Source organism: Falco naumanni, chromosome 1, assembly GCF_017639655.2.
Source record: "Falco naumanni isolate bFalNau1 chromosome 1, bFalNau1.pat, whole genome shotgun sequence".
NCBI classification, from domain to species: Eukaryota; Metazoa; Chordata; class Aves; order Falconiformes; family Falconidae; genus Falco; species Falco naumanni.
Genome location: NC_054054.1, coordinates 75,832,867 through 75,855,506, shown reverse-complemented (window position 1 = coordinate 75,855,506; position 22,640 = coordinate 75,832,867). Strand labels below are relative to the sequence as shown.

The 22,640-nt window shown below is 45.9% G+C and overlaps 2 protein-coding genes and 1 long non-coding RNA gene across 3 annotated transcripts; 1 reads left to right on the top strand and 2 right to left on the bottom strand.

The window, feature by feature from the left end:
* Positions 1-98: 98 nt before the first annotated feature.
* Positions 99-15,747, bottom strand: SRP72 (signal recognition particle 72). Its single transcript, XM_040599790.1, has 19 exons — positions 15,567-15,747; positions 14,245-14,365; positions 12,039-12,162; positions 11,090-11,233; positions 10,198-10,309; positions 8,992-9,023; positions 8,245-8,369; positions 8,095-8,152; positions 7,784-7,915; positions 7,258-7,386; positions 6,677-6,749; positions 6,059-6,123; positions 4,977-5,072; positions 4,433-4,536; positions 3,174-3,251; positions 2,375-2,512; positions 1,829-1,866; positions 1,364-1,523; positions 99-355 (listed from the first exon to the last, which is right to left on the bottom strand). Exons 1-19 carry the CDS (start codon positions 15,682-15,684, stop codon positions 181-183), a joined length of 2,022 nt encoding a protein of 673 aa, XP_040455724.1. The 5' UTR covers positions 15,685-15,747; the 3' UTR covers positions 99-180.
* Positions 15,748-15,829: 82 nt separating this feature from the next.
* LOC121090936 lies at positions 15,830-18,284 on the top strand. The gene is made up of 2 exons (XR_005828779.1): positions 15,830-15,923; positions 16,730-18,284. It is a non-coding gene; the product is annotated as an uncharacterized LOC121090936 (long non-coding RNA).
* On the bottom strand, positions 18,055-22,603 carry LEPROTL1 (leptin receptor overlapping transcript like 1). The gene is made up of 4 exons (XM_040599804.1): positions 22,477-22,603; positions 21,945-22,020; positions 20,430-20,616; positions 18,055-19,410 (listed from the first exon to the last, which is right to left on the bottom strand). Exons 1-4 carry the CDS (start codon positions 22,490-22,492, stop codon positions 19,294-19,296), a joined length of 396 nt encoding a protein of 131 aa, XP_040455738.1. The 5' UTR covers positions 22,493-22,603; the 3' UTR covers positions 18,055-19,293.
* Positions 22,604-22,640: the final 37 nt, after the last annotated feature.

The following is a 22,640-nucleotide window of genomic DNA, read 5'->3' as shown; positions in this document are numbered from 1 at the left end:
GAGGAAGGAAATACGGTGAGCAGACACAGCATGGTGCCTACACCAGCCCACCTCCCCCCAGACCACTGACAGGCAGGACAGAGATCTGGATGCCAAGAGTCTTTCGCCAGCGCTTGCTTTTGACCTTTATTCTGCAACCAGCATCACCTATTGAAGGAGGGAGGTTACACATCCTGCTTTTTACCATCCTCCTTTAGCCCCTTTCTTCTTCTTCTGTTGCTGTTTCTTCTTGGTAGCTGGGGCACCAGCTGGTTTTTGGTGCCGGGGAGGGATGACGTTACTTGTGGCCGATACAGCTGCAGCGCTGCCAGGCCGAGGGGAGGTAGGTGGGCTGCTGGCAGTCCTACTGGCATCCCTGCAGGGAAGATGAGAGAAAGAGGTATCACATGTTCTCACAACCACCTGCAAGACATGGCAGTACTGCAGGAAGCTGACAGCAAAAAAAATAGCAGCTGCCCCATAAGACAGCATTAGGTAGTGTTATGTATGGGAGGGCACTCACGCAAGGAGATCTTAAATAAGCTTCAACATATATAGAACGCTGATGGATGATGAGAACATATCTCAAAGGGCAGGCAATCCCCTTCTAACTGATGTTCACTAGACAGTGTAAGTCCTCAACACTGAAAGCAAAGCTAACTTTTGAACAGACACAGGACAGCTCACACAACACATGGGAAGCCTTTCAGGCCCCCACGCTCAGGCAGTACAAACCCAACATACTTTCTCTCTCCTTAAACACAAAGGCATGTTTGTGCCAGCTCTCCTTGCAAACACTGCTCAAGCCAACAGTGCCACAAAAGGCTTTTCATGCTTCTGTTTTGAGACGGCTGTATAAAGAGAAACTATCAGACAGCACTGGCAATTCCCTGTGTTGCTATTATTTTAGAAGTACTTCCTTCTCTCAGATGCTAGTAAGTCACCATCTTGCTGTCAGGCCTCATACACAATGGTAAACCCTGATTCCAGCTTGAATAGAGTCAGCTTAGAAGGAAATAGAGTGTTTTCCAAAATCATGGCTAATTGCTCTCCAGCGGCCAAAAGACTTGAAAGCAAATAGCTTGAGAGAAAGCATGCAAAATCAATCTCATCATCAAAGCTAAAAAAGCACACTAAAAGACTATGGACATTTTATTTGCACCTTGGCACCTTCAAGCACAACTGTAATATAATTTTGGGTTTCAGTAACCTATAGGGATCTTCAGGAAGAACAGATGGTGGAAGGTTCCAGTGGCAAGGTACAGTTTCACTTGTGCTACCCACAGCTGGCATGACAAGAGGCACAGAAAAGCAGCACAAACCCAGCCCTCCCAGCCACCCAGGAGCGATTCCCCACACCAAACCCTGCAAAATGGGTACTTACAGTTCAGAGGAGCCAGCTGTGGTTGAACCCTGAGTCCCCTTGCCAACCTGATCCTTCTTCTTGCCCTTCTTCCGTCCACGATAGTAGGAACGCTCTCGCATTGGAAGCCACCGCTCAGGGTCGGGAGTCACCTTGGGGTCATAGTTCTTAGGCAGCTTTCCTGCAGAACATGCAGTGCCGGCACATGAGAGTCGGGTCAACGCACTAGAGAAGCATCACCAATGGATACACATGGGGGAGGGGGCAAAGAGCCCAGCAACCCGCATCAGCCTATCTGGGTGCTGCTCTCACTTCGATGGAAAAACACCCCATCGAAACAAGCTATCATGAAGATCTGGGTTCACAGGGACCCAGTCCCAGCAAAGGGCTCCAGCTCCTGGGAAGCTGAAGGGTGGCTATTTGAAGAAACAATCTGGCTAGCTCTCTGGAGCTGTGCCCTGTCAACAGCTAGGAAATGCAACTTACCCTTCTTTTTTTTCTTCTTCTTCTTCATGTCCCCTTGGCTGAAAAGCAAGAAGGGAAACAGCCACTGTGACACAGCAGACAAGTCAACTAAAAAATAGCTCTGGAAGAAGCTAAACCATTCTCATCTTTCTCAAACCTTGGTCTGCTGCTACCTGAAGCTCCTTGCAGTTAAAACACCAGTCTCCCTTTCCACCAGTCTCCCTTTCCACCAGTCTCCCTTTCCACCAGTCTCCCTTTCCACCAGTCTCCCTTTCCACCAGTCTCCCTTTCCACCAGTCTCCCTTTCCACCAGTCTCCCTTTCCACCAGTCTCCCTTTCCACCAGTCTCCCTTTCCACCAGTCTCCCTTTCCACCAGTCTCCCTTTCCACCAGTCTCCCTTTCCACCAGTCTCCCTTTCCACCAGTCTCCCTTTCCACCAGTCTCCCTTTCCACCAGTCTCCCTTTCCACCAGTCTCCCGTCAACAGCAATGCCCCCACCACACCAGGTGTAGTTCTTGTGCCAGCCCAAAAAGTGACTGCACCAGAGCTACAGCGGCCTGATTTACCCTTGCTCCTTCTGCTGGTTGTCTCCAGTGAGCTTCCCAGCTTTCTTCCGAACATAGGTTGCTCCATGGGAGTTTTCCAGCGCATCAACATCTACTTTCAGTGACAGGGTGTCCGAGGAAGGCAAGTGTTTGCTAAGACTGCAAGGGGCAAGTTCAGGAATGCAAACTAGCAAGCAAAAAGATAAACATCCAGGTTTGTCCAGATACCAACAGACAACTTCAGCTTGAACAGATCTGGCCTGTAAGCAATGCAGGCACCAGGCAGACCTACAAGCCTAGTTCTGTCTCTCTCACCAGCTTCCCACACAAACTGGGATGAGCTGCTTAATTGCCATCTGCCTCATTTTTCCCTCCTTTGATACAGGGACAGAAGCAGTAACCACCTCTGAAACCTGCTCAGGGTGGCAAAAGCAGTATATGAACCCGGTATTTTGGGTCAGTGAGAGCTTATTTTATCAGGCACTTTTTTTTTTTTTATCCTGCATTACTACCACAGGTTTAAGATTCCAACACAACAGACTGGGAAGAGCTCCTATTTTGGTTCCACCTAGTCTTAAGTTACTAATTCTCAGAGAGAAGGAGGCCAAAGACAAAATGATCCTGGGATCCCACAGTAATCAAGCCAATTAGGGAAATAATCTAGCTCCAGACAACTTGACCTGGATATATAGCTGTTCTGGAGATGTTCCTTGCCTTTCTTCAGGTGAGAGTGAGTCTGTATTCCCCGCACAGCAGAAATCCAAGCGAGCAATGTCCAAACATCTCTTTCTTTGCTCTTATACCACCATCAAAAGGATACACTTTAGCTTTTTCAGGGTCTACCAGGGAGTAGGCAGAGATGAGCTGTGCCAGAGTATGCACATCTTTTGGGTTTTGCCTTTGTAGGGGGGGAAAGAAAAGGAAAAGGACCAAGTTACCAAGGTACACACTCATCCCAAAGGCTGGTATCACCATGCAGTGCTTGCTTCTGCAGCATAGCTGCTATCTGTGGAGACAGGCATGTCAAGTCCATGGTCTCCTCCAGAGCACCAAACATCACTGGTGTGGGCAAAAGGAGGTGCAGACATCTCCACAGTATCATGAAGCAGGCAATGTGTCCTGGTTTCAGCTAGGATAGTTAATTTTCTTAGTAGCTGGTGCAGTGGTGTGTTTTGGATTTGGAGTGAAAATAATGTTCATAGCACACAGATTTTTTAGTTGTTGCTAAGTACTATGTATACTGATTCAAGGATTTTCCAGTTTCTCAGGCTCTGCTAGCAAGAGGTCTGAAGGGGCACAAGAAATTGGGAGGGGACGCAGCCAGAACAGCTGACCCGAACAAACCAAAGGGATACTCCATACCATAGAACATCATGCTGAATATATAAAGCTGGGGGAAAAAGAAGGAAGGGGGGGACATCTGGAGCCATGATGTTTGTCTTCCCAAGTCACCATTACGCATGACGGAGCCCTGCCTTCCTGGGGATGGCTGGGCAACTGCCTGCCCATGGGGAGTGGGGAATGAATTCCTTGTTCTGCTCTGCTTGCACAGCTTTTGCTTTACCTATTAAACTGCCTTTATCTCAACCCACATGTTTTCTCACTTTTACTTTTCTAATTCTCTCCCCCACCCCACTTGGGAGAGTGAGCAAGCAGCTGTGTGGTGCTTAGTCACTGGCTGGGGTTAAACCATGACACAATAAAAGACAAAAATTCCTCAGTTCCCAGTAGCAAAAGCAAGTTAGCAGTCCCCCAGAAAAGATTCCATCAAGTGCGTAACAAAAACTAAAACCTAGACATCCACAGTTCATGTAGCACTACAAAAAACGATGCATCCCAGTCTCCAAAACAACGTTCACTGCACACAAGAGGTTTCTGGGACAAGTCAAGCAGGGTTTCAAGTGAACATCAGCTATACATCAAATTAATTCTCCTTCCGAAATATGACTTTTCATTGGAGCCCCTGTGCAAATCAACTCTAAAGGACAGTTACCAGTCAACCAACCAGTCAACATCAACAAACAGTCAAGACACTGTCTCACACCAGAGAGCTCCCTGTTCAGCAACAACCCAACTCACTTCCAGAGCTCCTCCAAGTCGCTGATTGCTTCCTTCTTCCTGCCGTGCTTTAGTTTGAAGTTGGCAGCTTCCCTTATCAGTGACAAATGGACAGGAGACTTTGGCTGAAAGACACAGCAGCCACCATTAGTTCCTCATTATCACAGCATGGAGCCCAGCTCTAGCTGGCTTTAACGCCCAAGACCTGACCAAGGAGAACTGAGTTAGCATCCTGTCACGCAGAAAGGACACCACCTTTGTACTCTAGGATGTGAGGCAGAACTGCATGGCACAAGGCAGCCTGCTGCTCCACAACGCTTTCTTATCAGGAAGAGGGCCTGATTGCTACCTTTGGGCACCCACAGCCACTACTCTCCCCATCTGACAGGTGTTACACAGCTTATCTAAAATAAAACGAACGCTCACAAAACAGGAGCCAACAGGTCTCTAAAACCCCAACTGGATGAGCCACTGGGGCTATGCATAAACAGGAAAAGCTGAGCTGGATCAGCTAGAAAAAAACTGAGACAAATCCTTGCACATTAACTCCTCTGGGTTTACTTGCCTGGAATTGCTGATACCACTGGATAGCCTGTGTGAAGACCTCAATTGCACTGTCAATGTCCTCTTCGTGACTGTACATAGTCACCAATGCAGACACCTGCAAACATTCAAGAGCTGCTTACAGCACATCTTCAAACAAGCCATCTATAGCCAGAGAGTCAGCAGTTAACTGATGGGATTTCCTAAAAGTATTGTTAATGTAAGCTTCCTGCTCTGTCCCTAAAAACCAGCTGTGCTAACAGGCAGGATACTCAGGTGATACCTTTTTACCCAGGTCACTCCCAAAGAAATGACCCCAACAATCCTCCTCCTATGGTACAACCTTAAGACTGCATTCACGGAAAGAACCTCCTTGTCTTGGCACTTTCTTTGCTTGCCACTGGACAGTTTTGTTAGAAACCCTTTTTCTTCCCACATTCTCTATCCCAAGAGCCACGAAAAAAGAAATTGGCAATGAAGAGACGATACAGACACCACCTGTTTGTCTACATCCCAGTCGCAACCAGAGGTGACTCAAGGCAAAGAGCTGGTGTTGCTGACTGCCCCTATAAATTACTTTGACCATTCACACTTGCAATTGGAACAGATCTACAACTATCAGCCTCCACACAAAAGGCTTATACAGTACACGAGCATTTTCAAGGTCATCAAACACGAATACCGTATGAGGACATGTGTGCAGATCGGGCTGATGCTGTGGGGATGGAACACATGGCACTTTCTCCCCAATATCTGTTGTCCTAAAGCTGCTTCAAGAACATCCCAACAGTACATACCAGGGAAGCAGCTCCAGTCATGTTATGCAAGTAAATCCAGGCAACACGCAGGTCTAAGGGACTGTGAGAGTGGGAACATAGCCAGAGAGCATCTCTGCTGACAGGCAGAGTACTTCTGTGGCTAAGTTCAGGCCACCTGATGCAAGTTATAATCCCACCTTTGTCCAAAACAAGGAAGATGGGCTCAAAATCCCTGCAAACACTCAGTTCAAGTGAAAACCACAGGGAAGAGGCAACAAGGAGCGGGCAGTACAAAGCTGTGCTACAAGGGAAAAACCTCACACAGTTCAGACTGAGTTTTGCTTACCATACCAGGCTTGTGTTGCAGTTCTTCTATGCTCCTCAGGATCATGCAGGCTTTGGTTACACTGCCTATAAGAGAGACCGGAGGAATATGCTGAGTGGTGTGGTAACACTTCACCCCGCCAGTAAACTTCCAGCCAAAGGTCAACAATGGGGACATAACAGTCCCCTTCTCTGAACACCTCCCCCTTTTCCAGGAATAAAGGGCAGGCCTCCACACAAAGGACTCTTCCACCCTTGCCACATCCTGCAAGGGTTCAGAAGCAAGCTTTTGCAGGCAGGGTCTTCTCTTCCAAGAGCAACTCTGCCACCTGACTGTACACAGGAATGGTACCATCAGAGAGCCCCCACTGCTCCCAAGACCCTCCTGCTCCAGAACAGATTTAGCCCTATTACTCACAAAGACTGTGTGCCAGAGACCTGTGGAGCATGGACATCCAGACATTAAGCCGTGAGCACATTCTGCCATAGCCACATATATAGAATACCTGACTGAAAGCATCTCTGCTCGCCCCCTGTCACAACTGTAACTGCAGCAAAGATCGCCCTAAAGCCTGTTTTTCTCATCCCTTGTACCATTATCACGTGCAAACATCTTGCAACAATGGAGGACACTGGATACCTTGAGCAATTTTTAGCTGGGCCATCGTCAGCTTGATCTCAGCTGCACTGGCAGGGTGCTGGTCTGCAAAGTCCTGAGAGACAGAAGAAAGAATAATTCAACATGTGTGTGGGTACCAGGTTGCTGCTCTGCTGAATCATATCTCATGCTCAGTCACAGCAAACCGGCAACAGCCAAAGGAAGCTTTCCAGCACTGGCAGGCTTCAGCACACAGCAGAAGGTTCCAAAGTGTACCAGTGGCCCATCATCCTCTCAGATTTCTGTCCCAGGCCACTCACTCCCTCCAAAACAGAGACTGTTGCAAAGCACTTGCAAGCAGAGCAGCAGAGCCCACTGCTTACCCTAGAAGTCTACTACAGCTTCCCAAGCCTAAAAATCAAGAGGTGCAAGGGAACTATTTCCCCTTAAAAGCGGCATCGTTCAGTTGGGTACAAATGCTTTCCAGCAGTGTTAAACCAAACCAAAATAAGCACAGTCAGATACCCTGCAAAATTTAAACCAGACAAAAACTAAAGGATACAGCACAGGAGACCACAAAGCACAAGTTTAAATAGAGCTTGGCCAACTTTCTCTGAACCTACCTGCAGAAGCCCTACAGCCTTTGCATGCTGCTTCTCGCGACACAGTTGGGCTGCCTGGATAAGCACAGGGAGCAGATGCTCAGGACTCTGTGACTGCAGGCTTGCTGACAGCTTGCGGCACTGATCTGCCTGAGAAGTGGGAAGAGAGAACACATTTTTCTTAACCTCTGCAAGCACCTAATGCAAGGCTAACATACCAGTTTTATCTAAGATGTTATTGATGGCTTCCCTGAAATGCATACACAGAACAAGACAAGTCCTCTTGGCAGCACTTCAGATGCGTCTAAGAACCCCACACAGCCCTTCTGTCTCTAGTCATCTCCACACCACCCTCCCTACAGCAATACTCAAGTCACTACACAATAAGCTGGCTGTTCTTTTAGGGATAATTTTTTTTCTCCTCACTTATGTGCCTAAACCAAGCTGTCTTATCTTCTGACACAGAACAGCTGCATATTCATTTTTGCCTAGCCAAACTCCTGCGGAGTACATCTGTAGCTATTTACTGCAGATCAGTTTCGCCCACCTGGTTAGTGTACATTGCCAGCAAAGCTTTGTTGAATTCAATTGCCTGAAGCTGTTTCTTAGAAAGTTTATGCTCAACACCTTCTGCATTGGTCAGCTTCACCTTCTTCTTTGAGTCAAAAACATTTTGGTCCTGGGGAAATGACACATCATTAGAAGATTTCACTACATTCCTTGAAGAAGAAAAGGTCTCTGGGTCTGCAAATTAACTACTCTTTAGGAAAGAGTCTTTCCTAGTTATTTCCCTTCTCTAGACAGAAGCAGAGAAGCAAGCTGAGTAACCCCCTTGAAAGCAGCAAGGTAATTCTATACCTTGTTAATGGTGATGATGTTATTCGCAATGACAGCAAGGAGTCCTACATCTGTTGGCCTGCAGGTAAGAAAAGTAGAAAGCACATCGTTATTAAGCAGTGGTCTTTCTACAAATGCAAGACTGAGCATTTGTTTTAGAAAAGCCCTTACTTCAACTTGATTATTTGATTGTAGAGCTGTAGAGCATCCTCTGTACGACCCTGCAGTTGCATGATATAAGCCATCTGACCATGAATAATGGCCAGTTCAGCCTCAATGTCTTCCTCTGTCACATCCTGAAAGCAAATCAAGGCAAAAAGAAATGAAGCTGCCATCTCACCTCTCTTCCCCTGGCTTCAGCATTCTGCTAGCAACCATCTATGAGCTATCCTGGGCAGTATTAGCAGCAAGGTATCCCAGCTACTACAGGTGAAGGCTGTAACCACAGCACAAACACAAGCATATCTGGGTTAAACCAGGAGAAAAGAAAGCTTCACCTGCTCCTGCAAGAATCTGAAGATACCCTTAATTTGCACTGAATCTGCCCCTCTGCTTGAACCAACAACCGTGATTACAAATTTCCTGTTTCCCACCACCCACCCAGCGTGTTCATCCTCAGCAGGGGTGGGTCACAGGGAGGTTTTGAATGACCTGTACCCCTCCTGCCCACACCAGCACAGGCAACAGTGCAAGGCACACAGCAGCAATCAGTTTGCAGCGTTAGCTCCCCTTCTGCAAACAGCCATGGCTGCTGCCCCAGCCTCACAAGCTGGAACCAGCAGCAGTAGCAGGTCTTGCAGGGTAACCCTGCACCGCAGCTTCGGCTATCCTCTGGCTATCTGCAGTACACTTTACGAGCGCACCCTCGTTCATGCTGGTGCAAAGCGAGCACTTTCCAGAACAACATCAAGAACTTACAGAATCTTCTGACAGCGATTGGCGACACAGGTCTAGAAGGAAAACCAAATTGAAGAACACAATTCAGAAGGCTTTAGGGCAAAAAACTGCCTAGAAGCATGGGGGACCATATACTTTTTTTATGTATCCCTGAAACTTCTGCAGCATTACAAAGGCACATCAGACTACAAGACTGATTAGGGATGGGACTGAGCCTGAGCAAGATGACTAGATGATGCAGAAGAAATACTAAATGCACAGGAGATACTGTCCCTCCCAGAGCTGCCTTCTGGGAACGAAGTCACACACTCATTTTCCACCCCTGAGCAAATTTCCTTAAACCTAGCTCCTCATCTTTTCCATAGGGATCACTCAGCTGCAACTGCACTCACCATCTTAGGAGTTATTTTAAGTGCTGCAAAACTGCAATACTCAGATTACACCACCCTTTATGGAGCAGCAATTCCATCACTTTTCTGTACACACACCAGCCACTTAACTTTCTCATATACCTCACCGTAACATCACTTGCTTTGCTCTCCAAAGGACTATTATCACATATAGGCTCAAATTACACATGCTTAATAAACCAGTTATATGGGAAAGCTGCTATTCTAGCATCAAAATCGGGACAACAGACTGACCTACATACCTGCAAGAGCAATTAGATCAGAAAGAAACTAATTCTTCCTAATTCTCCTCCCCAGCCTTTTTTTTTTTTTAAACACATACAAAATCCCCCTTTCACCTCATAGGAAAAAAAAACTCTTTACAAAAAGGTTCATTTATTGGCTTATACTAATTTCATATCTAATTCAGACCATGAAGTTGTTGGGGTTTTTTTTTATAGTGTATGTTTACATATATACATATACTAAAAAAACAGACATTAGAATAGGTGAAACATTTCATGCTTATGAGAACAGATCACACTCATGTCTACTTCCTACTTCAAAAAACTGCTTAAAGGCACTGAACACCAACCAGGGGGCTGTAACAGAGTTAGGAGATTGTACGTGCTGCATGGCTCTGGAAAAGAGCTGCAGAGGAACGCTTCTAGAGAAACACCAGTTCTGTCAGGAAACCTCGGGAAAGCTACAACAAAAACTGACCAGCAGCAGGATTTAAGTTTTCAGAATCTCTTTCCCTCTAAGTAAGTTTGTCTATAGAGAACAAGTAACTACTTCTACCGCACAAAGCTTCCCTCTCACCTCACCATGTTTTTACCTTCTGCTTTCTGTAGTTTTTTCATTGCTTCATTCAACTTTCCTTGCCCAATCAATGCACATGCACTGTTATAACACAGCTCGTAGGTAGCTTCTCGAAGGCCCAAATCCTCCTAGCATGAAAAGCAAATGTAATACTGAATAAACACCAATTCATCTAGACAGATTTAACAGGCAACGGACACAAACTATAGTTTTCATGTACATTCAAACTAGTCCTTGCAAAATACAATCAGAGGCAATTTTAAAAGGGCACACACCTGGCAAATAAGTCACAGTGCAAAGGATCTTCCCTCACACTGTACAAAGTCAGAGGCAACTGACAAGGCATGAATGACGCTCAAGCCTGAACTTGGGGACTACTCAGGCTGCTGGAAGAAGGCAGGTAAGGACCACTACTCTAGAGAACTAGAAAGTGGATCCACAGCACTGAATAGAAAGCTGAGAATGCTGTGCACACCCCTCCAAAGACAAAGACTTCTGAAAAAATGAAAACATTACAGTCTGCACTGTTCACTAATAAAAATATTCCCAAGCACAGCTAGGTAATCCGGCCAGTTAACTTTACCCTGGGCAAGAGGGTAACGAGACAGGGGGAAACACTAGTCATCACAGGTGTTCTGCCTAACACAGGCTCAGAGAGATGTACTTGTGCTCTGCTTTGACATCTAATAATACGAGTCTACTAGAGATCAAGTGATGTATAAGCGTAACTCATGAACAATAACAACATTTATTCCTCCATACAAGAAAAGCACTAGGTGATCTTCAATACGCTCAGAAGTCATTAAGAGACATGAACACATTTCTATTCTGTTAAATATCTATGATTCCATACCCTTTATTCATTGGCTCTCACTCCTACACACATATACACACACACACTTACTTACTGGCATCACCTTCTCCCAGGTGCTTTGTGCTGCCACAACAGCAGAGAGGTTGGTTTTTCTCTCTTCCTCATACTCATCCTGGGAGTTGCGGATGAGATCCCTGTATGCAGCCAGACAATCATCATAACGCTCCAACCTGTACAACTGAGAAGGGAAAGGGATTAGCTTCAGAACAGTATTTCCCTGTGTACACTAGTAACTACAGTCCCCTTCCTCCCTCCCTGTGAACTGGGGACAGGGGACCATCATATGTTTTCAGCTGAACAGAACTAAAATTTTGCATCTACTTTTAAGGGCAAACTCTACAGATATTTGTACAAGGACTCAAGCAATGACACCAGACACCTGCACAGAAACAGCACAGTTCTTACTCCTAAAATAGCTTCTTTAAAAGCAGCAGTTTACACAGTTTTGCCTTCAAACAGCCTTTTTCCAGATCACTTCACATCTCTGTGAGAGGTATTAAAGGAATGGTCTTTCACGCAGCTAAAAGTCGACAGCCAGTTCTTCACAAAACTGTGCTGATTAACCAGGGAGAAACCAGAGAAGAAACAGAACTTCTTTTCTGCCTCCCTCCCAACACCCAAGATGTCAGGTCCCACAAACCATTCCTGGACAAGTACCTAATGCAGGCAAATGGCTCAACCACAAATAAATCTCATCAGCTCTCTTCCATCCCCCATGAGCCAGATGACTATTATCAGGCCAGACCCAGGAAGGGAGAGGGAGTCACAAATGTACTGCTTTGGTTCAGTGGCAGTAAGATGACAACTCTGTCTCTAGCAACAGGTGACTGAAGCTCAACAGAAGCTGGACCAGTTGGGAACTGCACCTCTTCTTACCTTCAAAGCAGAGAAGGAAATTCTGTCCCCACACTTGCCCTACATTAGAAGGGGGACAAGGCATCCAGCACATAAAACTCCCACCAGGAAGAAAAGCTTGTAATTACCACTTGTCCATAAAGCTCCTTCAGTTTGTCTGTCTGCTGGCTGGCACTCTGAATGGTCTTGAGAGCATTTTCAATACGATTCAACCTGTATTCACAGTAGGCCTTCTCAAAGGCAATAATGTCACTGCAAAGACAAGACAAAGGCTGACAGCACGCCCTGTAGTCTTCATTCAAAGCATTCACCCACTTGAACACACTCGCTTAAGCAGCCCTTACTACTCACCGCTACATAACCAGAGCCAAACACCAGAGGTGAGAGCACATGATCCCAGATTACTGAATTATGTATCTGCCCAGCACTGAAAATACATTACATCTGCTTTGTGTTCAACAGAGAAGGAATATCAAAACTTCACCTAAAACAAGAGGTTCCTTTTGTCTGGTGTTTCCAGACACACGGCATTTCAAATCCGTCCCTCCAAGCCCACCCTGCCCTCCTACTTACTATGCAAATCGCATGCTTAAGGATAGAACAATACTAAACTTCATTATATGACTCCTTTTTAAAGAGAAAGCATAACATTACAGAAAAAGAATGGTTACTGCAAACTTTTGAAGACAACTGCCTCACACAGAGAAAGGAAATGGTATAAAACACATTCCCTCTTATAGTTTGATACTAAGCCAATGGTAACATTAACCTATTTTGAAATATCAGTGCAGGAGAAGTGCAGCTAAAGAGTTTGTTGATGTTAACATAAAATTGGCTTCAAAGCAAGCTCACACCAGCAGGGAAGCTTTATCAAACAAGCAGAGCCTTGAATACTATGTTCCACCTACACCGCAAGTTACCACTTAAGCCAAAAGAAAATTAATCAGTGATTCCCTTAGTTCACGACTGCTGCCACTTGTCACCAGCTATTTCTTTGTCTATTTACAATTACCTCAGTCCAGCTGAGTATTAAGGGAGTCTGAAAAGAAATGAATGGTATTAAGAATTAAAGCAAAGCAGTGGGCCAGCCTCAGTACAGGACAGGACGACATCAAGACAGAGCAAGAACCACCACTTTCCCTGCTCTGCAAGATACACAGACAGACACACGGCAGAGCAAAGCTAAAGAAATTCTACAGAGAACTCTGAAGCCAGTTGAATTTAGAGAAATTACTCCTACTCCTCACCATCTACTAAAAAAACAAGCTAAGAAACTTGTAGGCGTTGACCTACAGCTCAGTCAGATGGCAACATAGATGCTGCAACTACTCTATCAGGTTTCAGAAAGCAGTTGTGGCCCTAATGGGACCCCTGGCATTAGAAGTGCTCTGTCCACAAGCATATACACTTGTGTTTTACCTCAGGTCTCATCCAGCTCCCTCTCAGCATAGCATGTAAGCTGGAGCCACTTCCCCACCTTTTGTCTGACACGTGTACGAAAGAAAAGTACTAGTACATAATAACTAGGTAAAAGAAATTCGCTCTTCTAAAAGAGGCATTACTCCCTGTCGCTCCAGGAAATAATGGATTTGTGAATAAGGTAATTACATTTTATACAGCTGTGAACAAAAATGAGGGTGTATTTCATCACACTGATACTAAAAAGTCCTTAATAGAACCAGTATCTGAAATACAAAAATTTTGTTGCCAGGCAGTTCTTAGGTAGCAGTTTTCATCCTAGTCATTGCACAAAGAGCATCTTTTTTAGGAAGAAAATTAGATTCTGCTTAATGACACAAATAGGAAGCCTGACTTGTTCCCAGACACAAGTGGTCTCCAAGGTCCTGATTTTGCGAACGTACACAAAGGGCTTGCATCACCCCAAAAGCTAAGCAGTACCTTCAGACTGTTGAAGAAAGGACCCCAAGGAGCAGCATGATGAGACAGACAAGCAAAGCTAACAGCTCTTACTGCCACTGGCAAGGGCTTTTTCCTTCTCTCTTCACTCCCTGTGAGACCCGTCTTCTTCCCTTGTACCAGCTATGGTGTTCAACCATGTCAATGAGCAGAATCAGCTCATGAACGTGGCTGAAAACTAGATTAGAAACAATCCCTTCAACAGTAACAGCAAGATGTTAGACTCTCTCAGACTCATCCAGACCACCTCTCACACCTTGAATAAATCAATGTTTCACTGAGAAGCCCAATCCCAAGGGCTGTGAGCACCTCCGGCTCTTTATTTTGCTGCCTGTTAGTCCCTACCACTGAAGCTGCAGCAGCTTCTCAAGGACTTGCTGTTTCATATTTCGTGGAGTACAGCAAAACACAACTCACCTGGTTAACACTTTAGTGTGGGTGTTTATTACACTGAGGGCTTCCTTGAAGTTCCCGTTCTGGATAAGACACACTACTTTACACTGAAGTGCAGTCACATCGTCTTTGTTGATCTGCAGTACTGGAGGGAAAATCAGTTTCAACACAATGCTCTAACTCATTATTAGTCACACTATGGGTCCATAAGAGCCATATGCTTTTACAGTTGCAAAAACCCATCACAGAGAGCTGTCACGTCAATTTAAAATGGTCCTGGTATGGGTTGCTTTGGCTCAGATCATGAAACAAATTCTGTCAGGATAAAGAATCCAGTATAAATACTAAACTAACCGAAAGTGACCACTGTGCTAACACGCCTGGAGCAGAGCTGCACCAAAGGAGCCGTACACAGCTGAACAAACCTTTCACTGGCATTTCACTTCCAAGCAGAGAACACAGTGCCAAAGCCTGAGTGCCACGTAAAGCGTATGCAGGAAGAAAAACACCTGATATAGAAGAACAGCATGGCTCTAGACAGGTACCCACTTTATATGCCTTCTGCCAGTGGAAGACAGTGAGGGACAAGAACTAACGAGAGAGAAATATGTTTTGGTAGTTTGATTTGTTCATGTGATCCCAACTCTCAGATGAGCTGGAACAGGAGAGGAGCCCCTACTCCCTACAAATGGCAAAGACAGAACTTTAAGCCATAACATGCCCTCTATTGCAGTCCCATTTTGGATGCCAAACTATCAAAGCAAAACATCTCAATGTGGACTCCCACACTCGAGTACGTTATTGCTCCCGACTCTACTGGTCCATACACACACCACTACTCCTCTAGTTCCCAGGGGAAAAGCTCTTCCTCCTACGCTCAAAACTGAAGGAAAACCCAGGAGTAGCTCGGAAGGCTTGCCCCACAGCAAGGGCTGCGGGATGCAACAGAAGCCACCGATGGTCCCGGGGCAGGAGTAGGGCCTGGGGGGCTGCCCTGCTCTGCTCTCCACCCGCTTCTGCCTCCCCCCCAGCCCAGGAAAGCCTCGGGAAGCGCGCCGGGCCGCCGCCGGGACCCGCAACCCTGCTCCCGGGGCCGGCACGGAACCCACAGGCGGCAACCGGAGCGCAGCCGTGCCCCCGCCGCCCTGCCCTCGAGCTAGGCCAAGCCCGCCCGGGCAAAGACCTTGGGGAGCGGCGCCCCGGGAGGGATGTGAGGCGGGGAGGGCGGGGGCGGGGCACGGGCGCCCGGCCCGCGGGCCGCCTTCTCCCGGCGGTGCGCGGCCCCGCGGCGCGGCAGGGCCCGGCCCGACGCGGCGGCGGGGGGCAGCACTCCTGTACTCACTCACTTTTGTTAACGGACTTGAGCGCGCGGGCGAAGTCGCCGTTCTGGCCGCAGCGGTTCACCTCGCTCCACAGCGCCGCCGCGGCCCCCGCGCCGCCGGCCGCCGCCGCTGCTGCCGCCATCTTGGAACGGGGAGGAGAAACACGCCGGGGGGCGGGGCCGGGGGCTGCCCCGGAAGCGGAAGTGCCGCGCGCACGGGCCGCCACGTCGCGGCGCCTGCGGGCCTCCTGCGGTTCCGCCGCGGGCCCCGGCCCGGCCCCTCAGCCGCCCCCCCCGGCCTCCCGAGCGCGGCCGGTACCGGGGGCCCGCCCGCGGGGCTGGTGCACGGCCGCGTCCTCCGCCGCGCTCAGCCTCTGCCCTGGTACGTGCGGCAGCGCGCGTGCGGTTTGGCTTCGTGGAAACATTGCGCGCAGCTCTGCCCCCTCGGTTACTGCCCAGTCCCTCGGCTCCGCTTCTCTTCCAGTGTTTTATCTGAGGAACTTTTTTTTTTTCTGCCGGTTAAGACTTTAACCAGCGCTTTTCCCCCTCTCAGAGTAAACTAAAAAAAACAAGACCATTTCCTTTCTCTGTGTGAGGCAGTTGTCTTCGAAAGTTTGCAGTAACCGTTCTTTTTCTGTAATGTTATGCTTTCTCCTTAAAAAGGAGTCATATAATGAAGTTTAGTATTGTTCTATCCTTAAGCATGCGATTTGCATAGTAAGTAGGAGGGCAGGGTGGGCTTGGAGGGACGGATTTGAAATGCTGTGTGTCTGGAAACACCAGACAAAAGGAACCTCTTGTTTTAGGTGAAGTTTTGATATTCCTTCTCTGTTGAAGATGTAATGTATTTTCAGTGCTGGGTAAATACATAGTTGTGGTATAAAACACAGTCCCTCTTACAGTTTGATACTAAGCCAATGGTAACATTAACCTATTTTGAAGTATCAGTGCAGCAGAACTGAAGCAAAAGGATTTGTTGATGTTAACATAAAATCGGCTTCAAAGCATGGGGAGGGGGAAGGGAGCAACTGCCCCCCACCGACGGGATTTTCCACCAATTCCCCTTGCTTCTGCTAAAAGGCAGCTGTCAGATTTCAGAAATGTCACCAGTGATTACAAATGTTTCAAAGGCTGTTTCTCTTCAATAAAAATTTGTCAGAAGGTGAAGGTAGCTATCGCTTTTTATAGCAATACCAACATAGCAGAATTTGGACTTCAAACACAAACTGAAGATAAACTGCAGGTGTGAGGTGGGACCAGCAAAGCCAGCACAGCGCAACTCCTACTGCGCTGGAGTACTGAACCTCTTCTTATAGAGTAGCCCAAAGTAAACGAGACAAACATCACTTGCTCCAAAGGACTACGGAGTAATCTGTTGACATCTCTTCAACAGGAACGACAGCCACATTAAATAAGAGGAAAAAAAACCCCAATAAATACTTTAAACAAAATACTCTTTTTATTAGAGTATTTTTGATGAAGCATACAGAACTCAAGATTGCTATTTAAAATTTTTACTGTTCAAAGTTTTTCCTTCTAGAAGGATGGTAATGCTATCTCAGTGCGTATTATATGGAAGGATCATACCTCTCAAGTGTCTAGCTCATAAATCAGATCAATGCTGCACATACTCAGTGTGCAAGCAAAAGAAGGGAACGCTATAATGCAATTAACATACCAAAAATGCACCACCAATACATACATGATCAGCTCCGTGGACATGTAGGCTTAGCAGCACAGGAATGAAAAATAAAACAGTTCCTGACCACAAATAAGGAGTCTGTAACAGATTCAGAAGATTTGTACAAGACCTAAGTGTTCCTCCTCTGCAAGGACTGCAAATTTAGTCACTGGTTTGGAAGATTTTCCAAAGCATCCATTGTGCTGGGGACAGGGATGCAGAAGTCTCACTGAAAAAGGTGACAAAACAGCCCTCACACACCTCTGAACGTCACCATTGCAGGCAGTCTGGTGAAACACTTACTCGCGGCTGCGAGTCCATCTGCTATGGGCAGGCTTCTGCGCTGGGGTCTTGGCACCTATTTCTTCCTCTACCAGCACTGATAAATTTGAGCTCGCATTTTATACACAGGGTGACACTAACAAAGCAGCGCATGTAGGGACTACATCCCTGCTGCCTCTACCTGCTGGTACCAGTTCCTTGAGCATATTGTGTAAGTAACTACCATTACTACCAGACTTCAAATATTCAAGCTTTATTCTTTGTTTACATCTGTGCACAAATACTACAGCTAGGACCTGCAATTCCGTGCCTTTTCACACTGCTCCACTGTTAAGCAAAACCTAAGCAATCATCAGCTTTTATTTATGCAGCGTAAGTTTCCTTAACTTTTTTTTAAAGAATTGAACAAAAATTAGTTTATAAGTATGTTTGGTCAAGTTTATCACTGCATGTGTTATAACAACTTGGTTAACTAGCACTTCTCAACTATCTTGTGATGGAATGTCTACTGGCAGATTTCTTTAAATGAAAAATCCAGACAACTGAGAGGTATGCAGAAAACTTGTCTTAAATATTTGAATATACATGTGCAATCTTACAGAACACAAGCTACAGTTACAGACATAACATTAAATCTTATTAACCAATAGTGCATAAAAACTTAAAAACAAGTCAGTGAAATCAGTTCAGCCACTGACTTCCTATAGAAGTCATGCCTCAACTGCATTGTGTGTGGGGGAAGAAAAAAAACAGAAGGAAAAAAAAAATCATTCTTAGGCTTAATAGAGTTTTAATCTACATTTGAAAAGATGTTTTATTACATATATATACTATGTATAAAATAAATTAAAAAGGGGAAGGAGTAAATAGCTTTGTATATGCTTCAAAATTAACACAGACCAGTAGTTCCATAAATGAACATTTTACCATCTTTGTGGTAAAAAGTTGACATAAAAGTTCAAAACCATACAATACTTATAAATAGAAAGAGTTCAAAAGATTTTTTTAAAAAAATTGAATTTAAACATCATTTTCCCTTACCCTACAATACATGTTTTGTATGTCAGAGCATTGATACATTTTACAGAGTATTTGAATGTCACATCCACACAAGAATCTGTTACAACGCAGGTAAAAGTACTAGTGGTGTTAAAAGTTAGGACTTCTCCCAAATAACTCTACCTGCTCCTCAGCCTTCTCCTGAAATGAAGGCTATCAACATTCATCACCCAGTTTGAGGTATGGGCAGATGAAAAATCTGCAACTGGTACTCCCTGCCCCGCCTTGCCTCTGCTAAAATAACAGCAACAATCTATTGATCTGGTAATTGACAATGGTGGTGCACAATCTCTTACCTCCATTCAGCGTTGATATAACTTAATCACCATATAAAAAAAGTTATTTTGAAACATAGTATTAATGCTTAACTTAAAAAAAGCAACAAAAAAACCCCACCCACCCCAACTTTAAATCTTCTTTGAAACCTTGTTTAAATGTTCTTCCAGATTTAAAGCTTCACATAAACACCAGACAGAAGGATGACAATTTTAAACCAAGAGAGCACCTAAAAACATACCATAGGCAAAAATGAAATCAATCATCTCTCCACTTCATAAAAACGTAGAAACCCTGTCAGCAACAGTAGTACACTCAGAACGAACAAGGTGAAAAGGAGCATCTAGAATACTCAAGAGGCTTGCTACGCTACTTCTCTTTATTGCCCATTCTCTCATTTGTATGGATGGCCACTGCATGACAAGATGCCTGTGATAGTTCTCTTATCTTCCTTTCACCACTGCTGCCAGCTGAAGTCGTCATTGCTGCCAAAGACCAAGAAAAATCCTAGGATCGTGGCAAAGATGACTGTATTCCCCGTAAGAACAAGTGCACACGCGCCCCAGTAAATCTGTGAACAAGGGGACTTTAGTTAGACACTTTTTGAAATTAATACTGACAAGACAGAAGGTAACATCTTAACATCAACTTCTATGGGCCATGGTGCAAGAAGGTGGCATCTCATTATTTGTGGTTATGCCAAGAAGGCTGGGTTTACCCTAAATGAGTCAACCAATTCACATATATATATATATATATATAAAAACACACACACTTAGCCAAGCAGCACTGCAAGTTTCTTCTAGCCACATTCAAAGCACCTGCTATAGCAGGCACAGCTGTTTTGCTGTAGCATCCAAAAATAGTAAAGTAAGGCTAGGCAACAGCATCACACACATCCGCAGCCCAACTATACTTGCTAACCGTGCTATAAGACTCTTTTAAACAGATAGTTAAGGATGCAGGTCTTCCACATGCCATCAGGTATCCCAGTAGCAAAACAGGAGGTGAATGTTTTCCAAGGAGAGTAAGTGGATTACTCAAAGGGTGTGAGGCATTCAAACCACCTGTCTGAGGTGTTCTTGCCTAAAGAGATTTTATGAACATGCACTCCATGTTTTTTTACTTAGTAATGCTCCCTGAAATTCACACAAATAAGGTAATCTTTTAAATTATTTTAACGAAAAGTCGTATACTGGGGAAGATATAACAACAACTCAATTTAAAAAATAACACCAATATCATTTACAGGGAGTGCAAAAAGTGCATTTTCTATTTGGTTACTTGCCTGTTAAGTTTTCACACTATTTTCTACCTTGTTTTCCCTGCATTGCATATAGGCTGTTAGATTCATTCCATGACCACATGAAGCAACTAGCCATCATGACATTCTGCCATGCTTCCATTTCTGGTTATCAGTTTTTCTTGCCAAATGAATTCTTATTCTACTGCAAGCATCTTAAGTACTTAAATATTTATAAGAGTTGCTTAGTGCATGACAGCTTTATTTTCAGTAAAAAAAAACCCAAAACATAAAGAACAAGGTTTTTTAGGGGGGGAAAAAAGATAATAGATTGAAATATTACTAACCAGTTCTGCTCTCGCAAACACTATCGGTAGCCCAAAAGCTGAGACAACAATGCCTGTTGTAAGAAATATTGCTAGCTCCTTGCAGGCATTACTTGTAGCATCTGTGTCATCTACTAATCTTCTTGCTATGCAGTACGGGATAGGAGAAAGGATGTAAAAAAACAATACAAACAGTGGCCAGTACTGGCTGAAAAAGAAAGAAGAAAAGTTAAAGTTAACTCTATTACTTCCTGTTCTTCCTAAAATCAATACAAGGCATTTTCCCCACTGAGCATCCACATTTGGGAAAGACAGACAACATGCCCAGAGAAAGCAAATCCTTCACTTTGGAACAAGCTGACATTAATCCAATAGACCACATTTGTGAGCGGCTTCAGCTGACCTCAATGGCAGCAACAAAGCACTCACTAATAGGATATTCATAAAGCACGATGTCACTCTGCAAGCCTAAACCTAACGCCATCTCACAAGATGAGGTTAACTCTTCAGTTTAGTGTGTTAGCTTTACATCAGAATTGCAGAGATACCTTTGTAGAGCCCTCACATCATTTTGCCCATAAGATTTCAGTGCACATTCATGGAAGAGTATTATTCTTAGCCAATACTCAGCCACCATGGGGCACGGAGACTTTTTTTATTTTTAAATCTGAACATAACCAACAAAAACATACAGAAATTACACCATCATATTTAGCAACATTTTCTTTTATTGCTTGCAGCTGCACATTGTTTCAGTAAAACCTCACTGCACTGTTCGAGGGGTGACTGCACAGCGATCTTCCTAAGGGTTTATGTCACCAGCCCTGGTTTTATAACAAAAGAAAGCTGGCATAAGAAAACTAGTTGTATATGTAGAGATCTGCAATTCACAACCACTAACAGAACTATCAACAGGATTTTTGATTCTTATTTAACAGTAAATAAGTCAATTTAAAAGATTTTCTGTAAAGTCAGCATTCACTTGCAAAGGCCTAACCTTCTGAACATTTGGTCTACTACTTCATAACTCCTGAAAACTAAGAAATGGGAATCAGTAGCCCAAAAGGGTAGCAGCTGCGATTATGCCCAGGTGCTACGTTACTGAGTGTGCACAGCCAGGGTTCCACCTGATAGGCACTGACAGCCCAGCTACTGCAGGGTAGCCAGAGAAAATGCAAATGCTTCCCTGATAATACATACATACTTGCTACCTACTTCAGGAGGTGCTGTCTGCTTATCACCCACAGAGGGACAACACCGGAGACGTGTCAGAGGACAGTGCATCTTTAACAGTTTGCAGGTGGTAATTTAACTTTCATTGACTTCGCTTTGATGTTCATGGATGAACACATGGCTGGTCTTTTTTTTTTTTTGTCTCAATCTTTTGGAAGGAAAAAAAAAAAAAAAAAAAGAAAGAAATCCCCAAACCCCACCTACACACAGAGGGCTCACCAGTCTACAGTTCTGAAAGGCAAACCATTCTGGAGTTACAGACATGCAAAAAGAAATGAAGAACAGGAAGAGAGTGCACGTTACTTGTATTGCGGAAGGGCACATCCAAGCATCAAGAACATTAGTCCGACTGCTCCGCCAAAGGACAGGCTAATCAAGGCTACAACGAGAACACAAATCGACAGCAGGTCAGGGCTCCAGCGCACCGCGCAAAGCACCGGCCGCGACCTCCGAACGAGCGCCACCGAGAGCCCGGCGTGCCGCTATCCCCCGCCGAGCCAGAGCCCCCACCGCCCCCCGGACGCCCGGCGCCTCCCGCCAGGCAGAGGGGGCTCAGCGCGGCCCCGGGCGCCCGGCGGAGCGGAGCTGACCGGCTCCCGCGGCGGCTGCCGGCCCCTCCCGCCCCAGAAGGGCCTCACGGCCCCATCTCCTCACGGCCCGCACGGCCTCCCGCTGGGGCGCGGACCCGCCAGCGGAGGCCATTGGAGGCCCAGGGCCGCCCCCGCCCGCCCCGCCCGGCCTCAGTAGGTTCCCGGGGCGCTCGGCGGCCCAGCAGGGGAGGGGAGGGGAGGGGGCCCTCGCCGTTGACCAGGGCAACCGCTCCGCCGCCGCGTACCTTTGATGCCGGCCATGGCGCCGCCCGTCCCGCGAGCCGCACAGGCGGAGGGGCGCGCGCCGGGAAGCGGAACTGGCGCGGCCGGGAGCCGCTTCCGGGAAGGGAGTGCGCAGGCGCTGAGCGCGCCCCGCCCGCCGCCGAGCCCGCTCCGGCCACGTGACCCA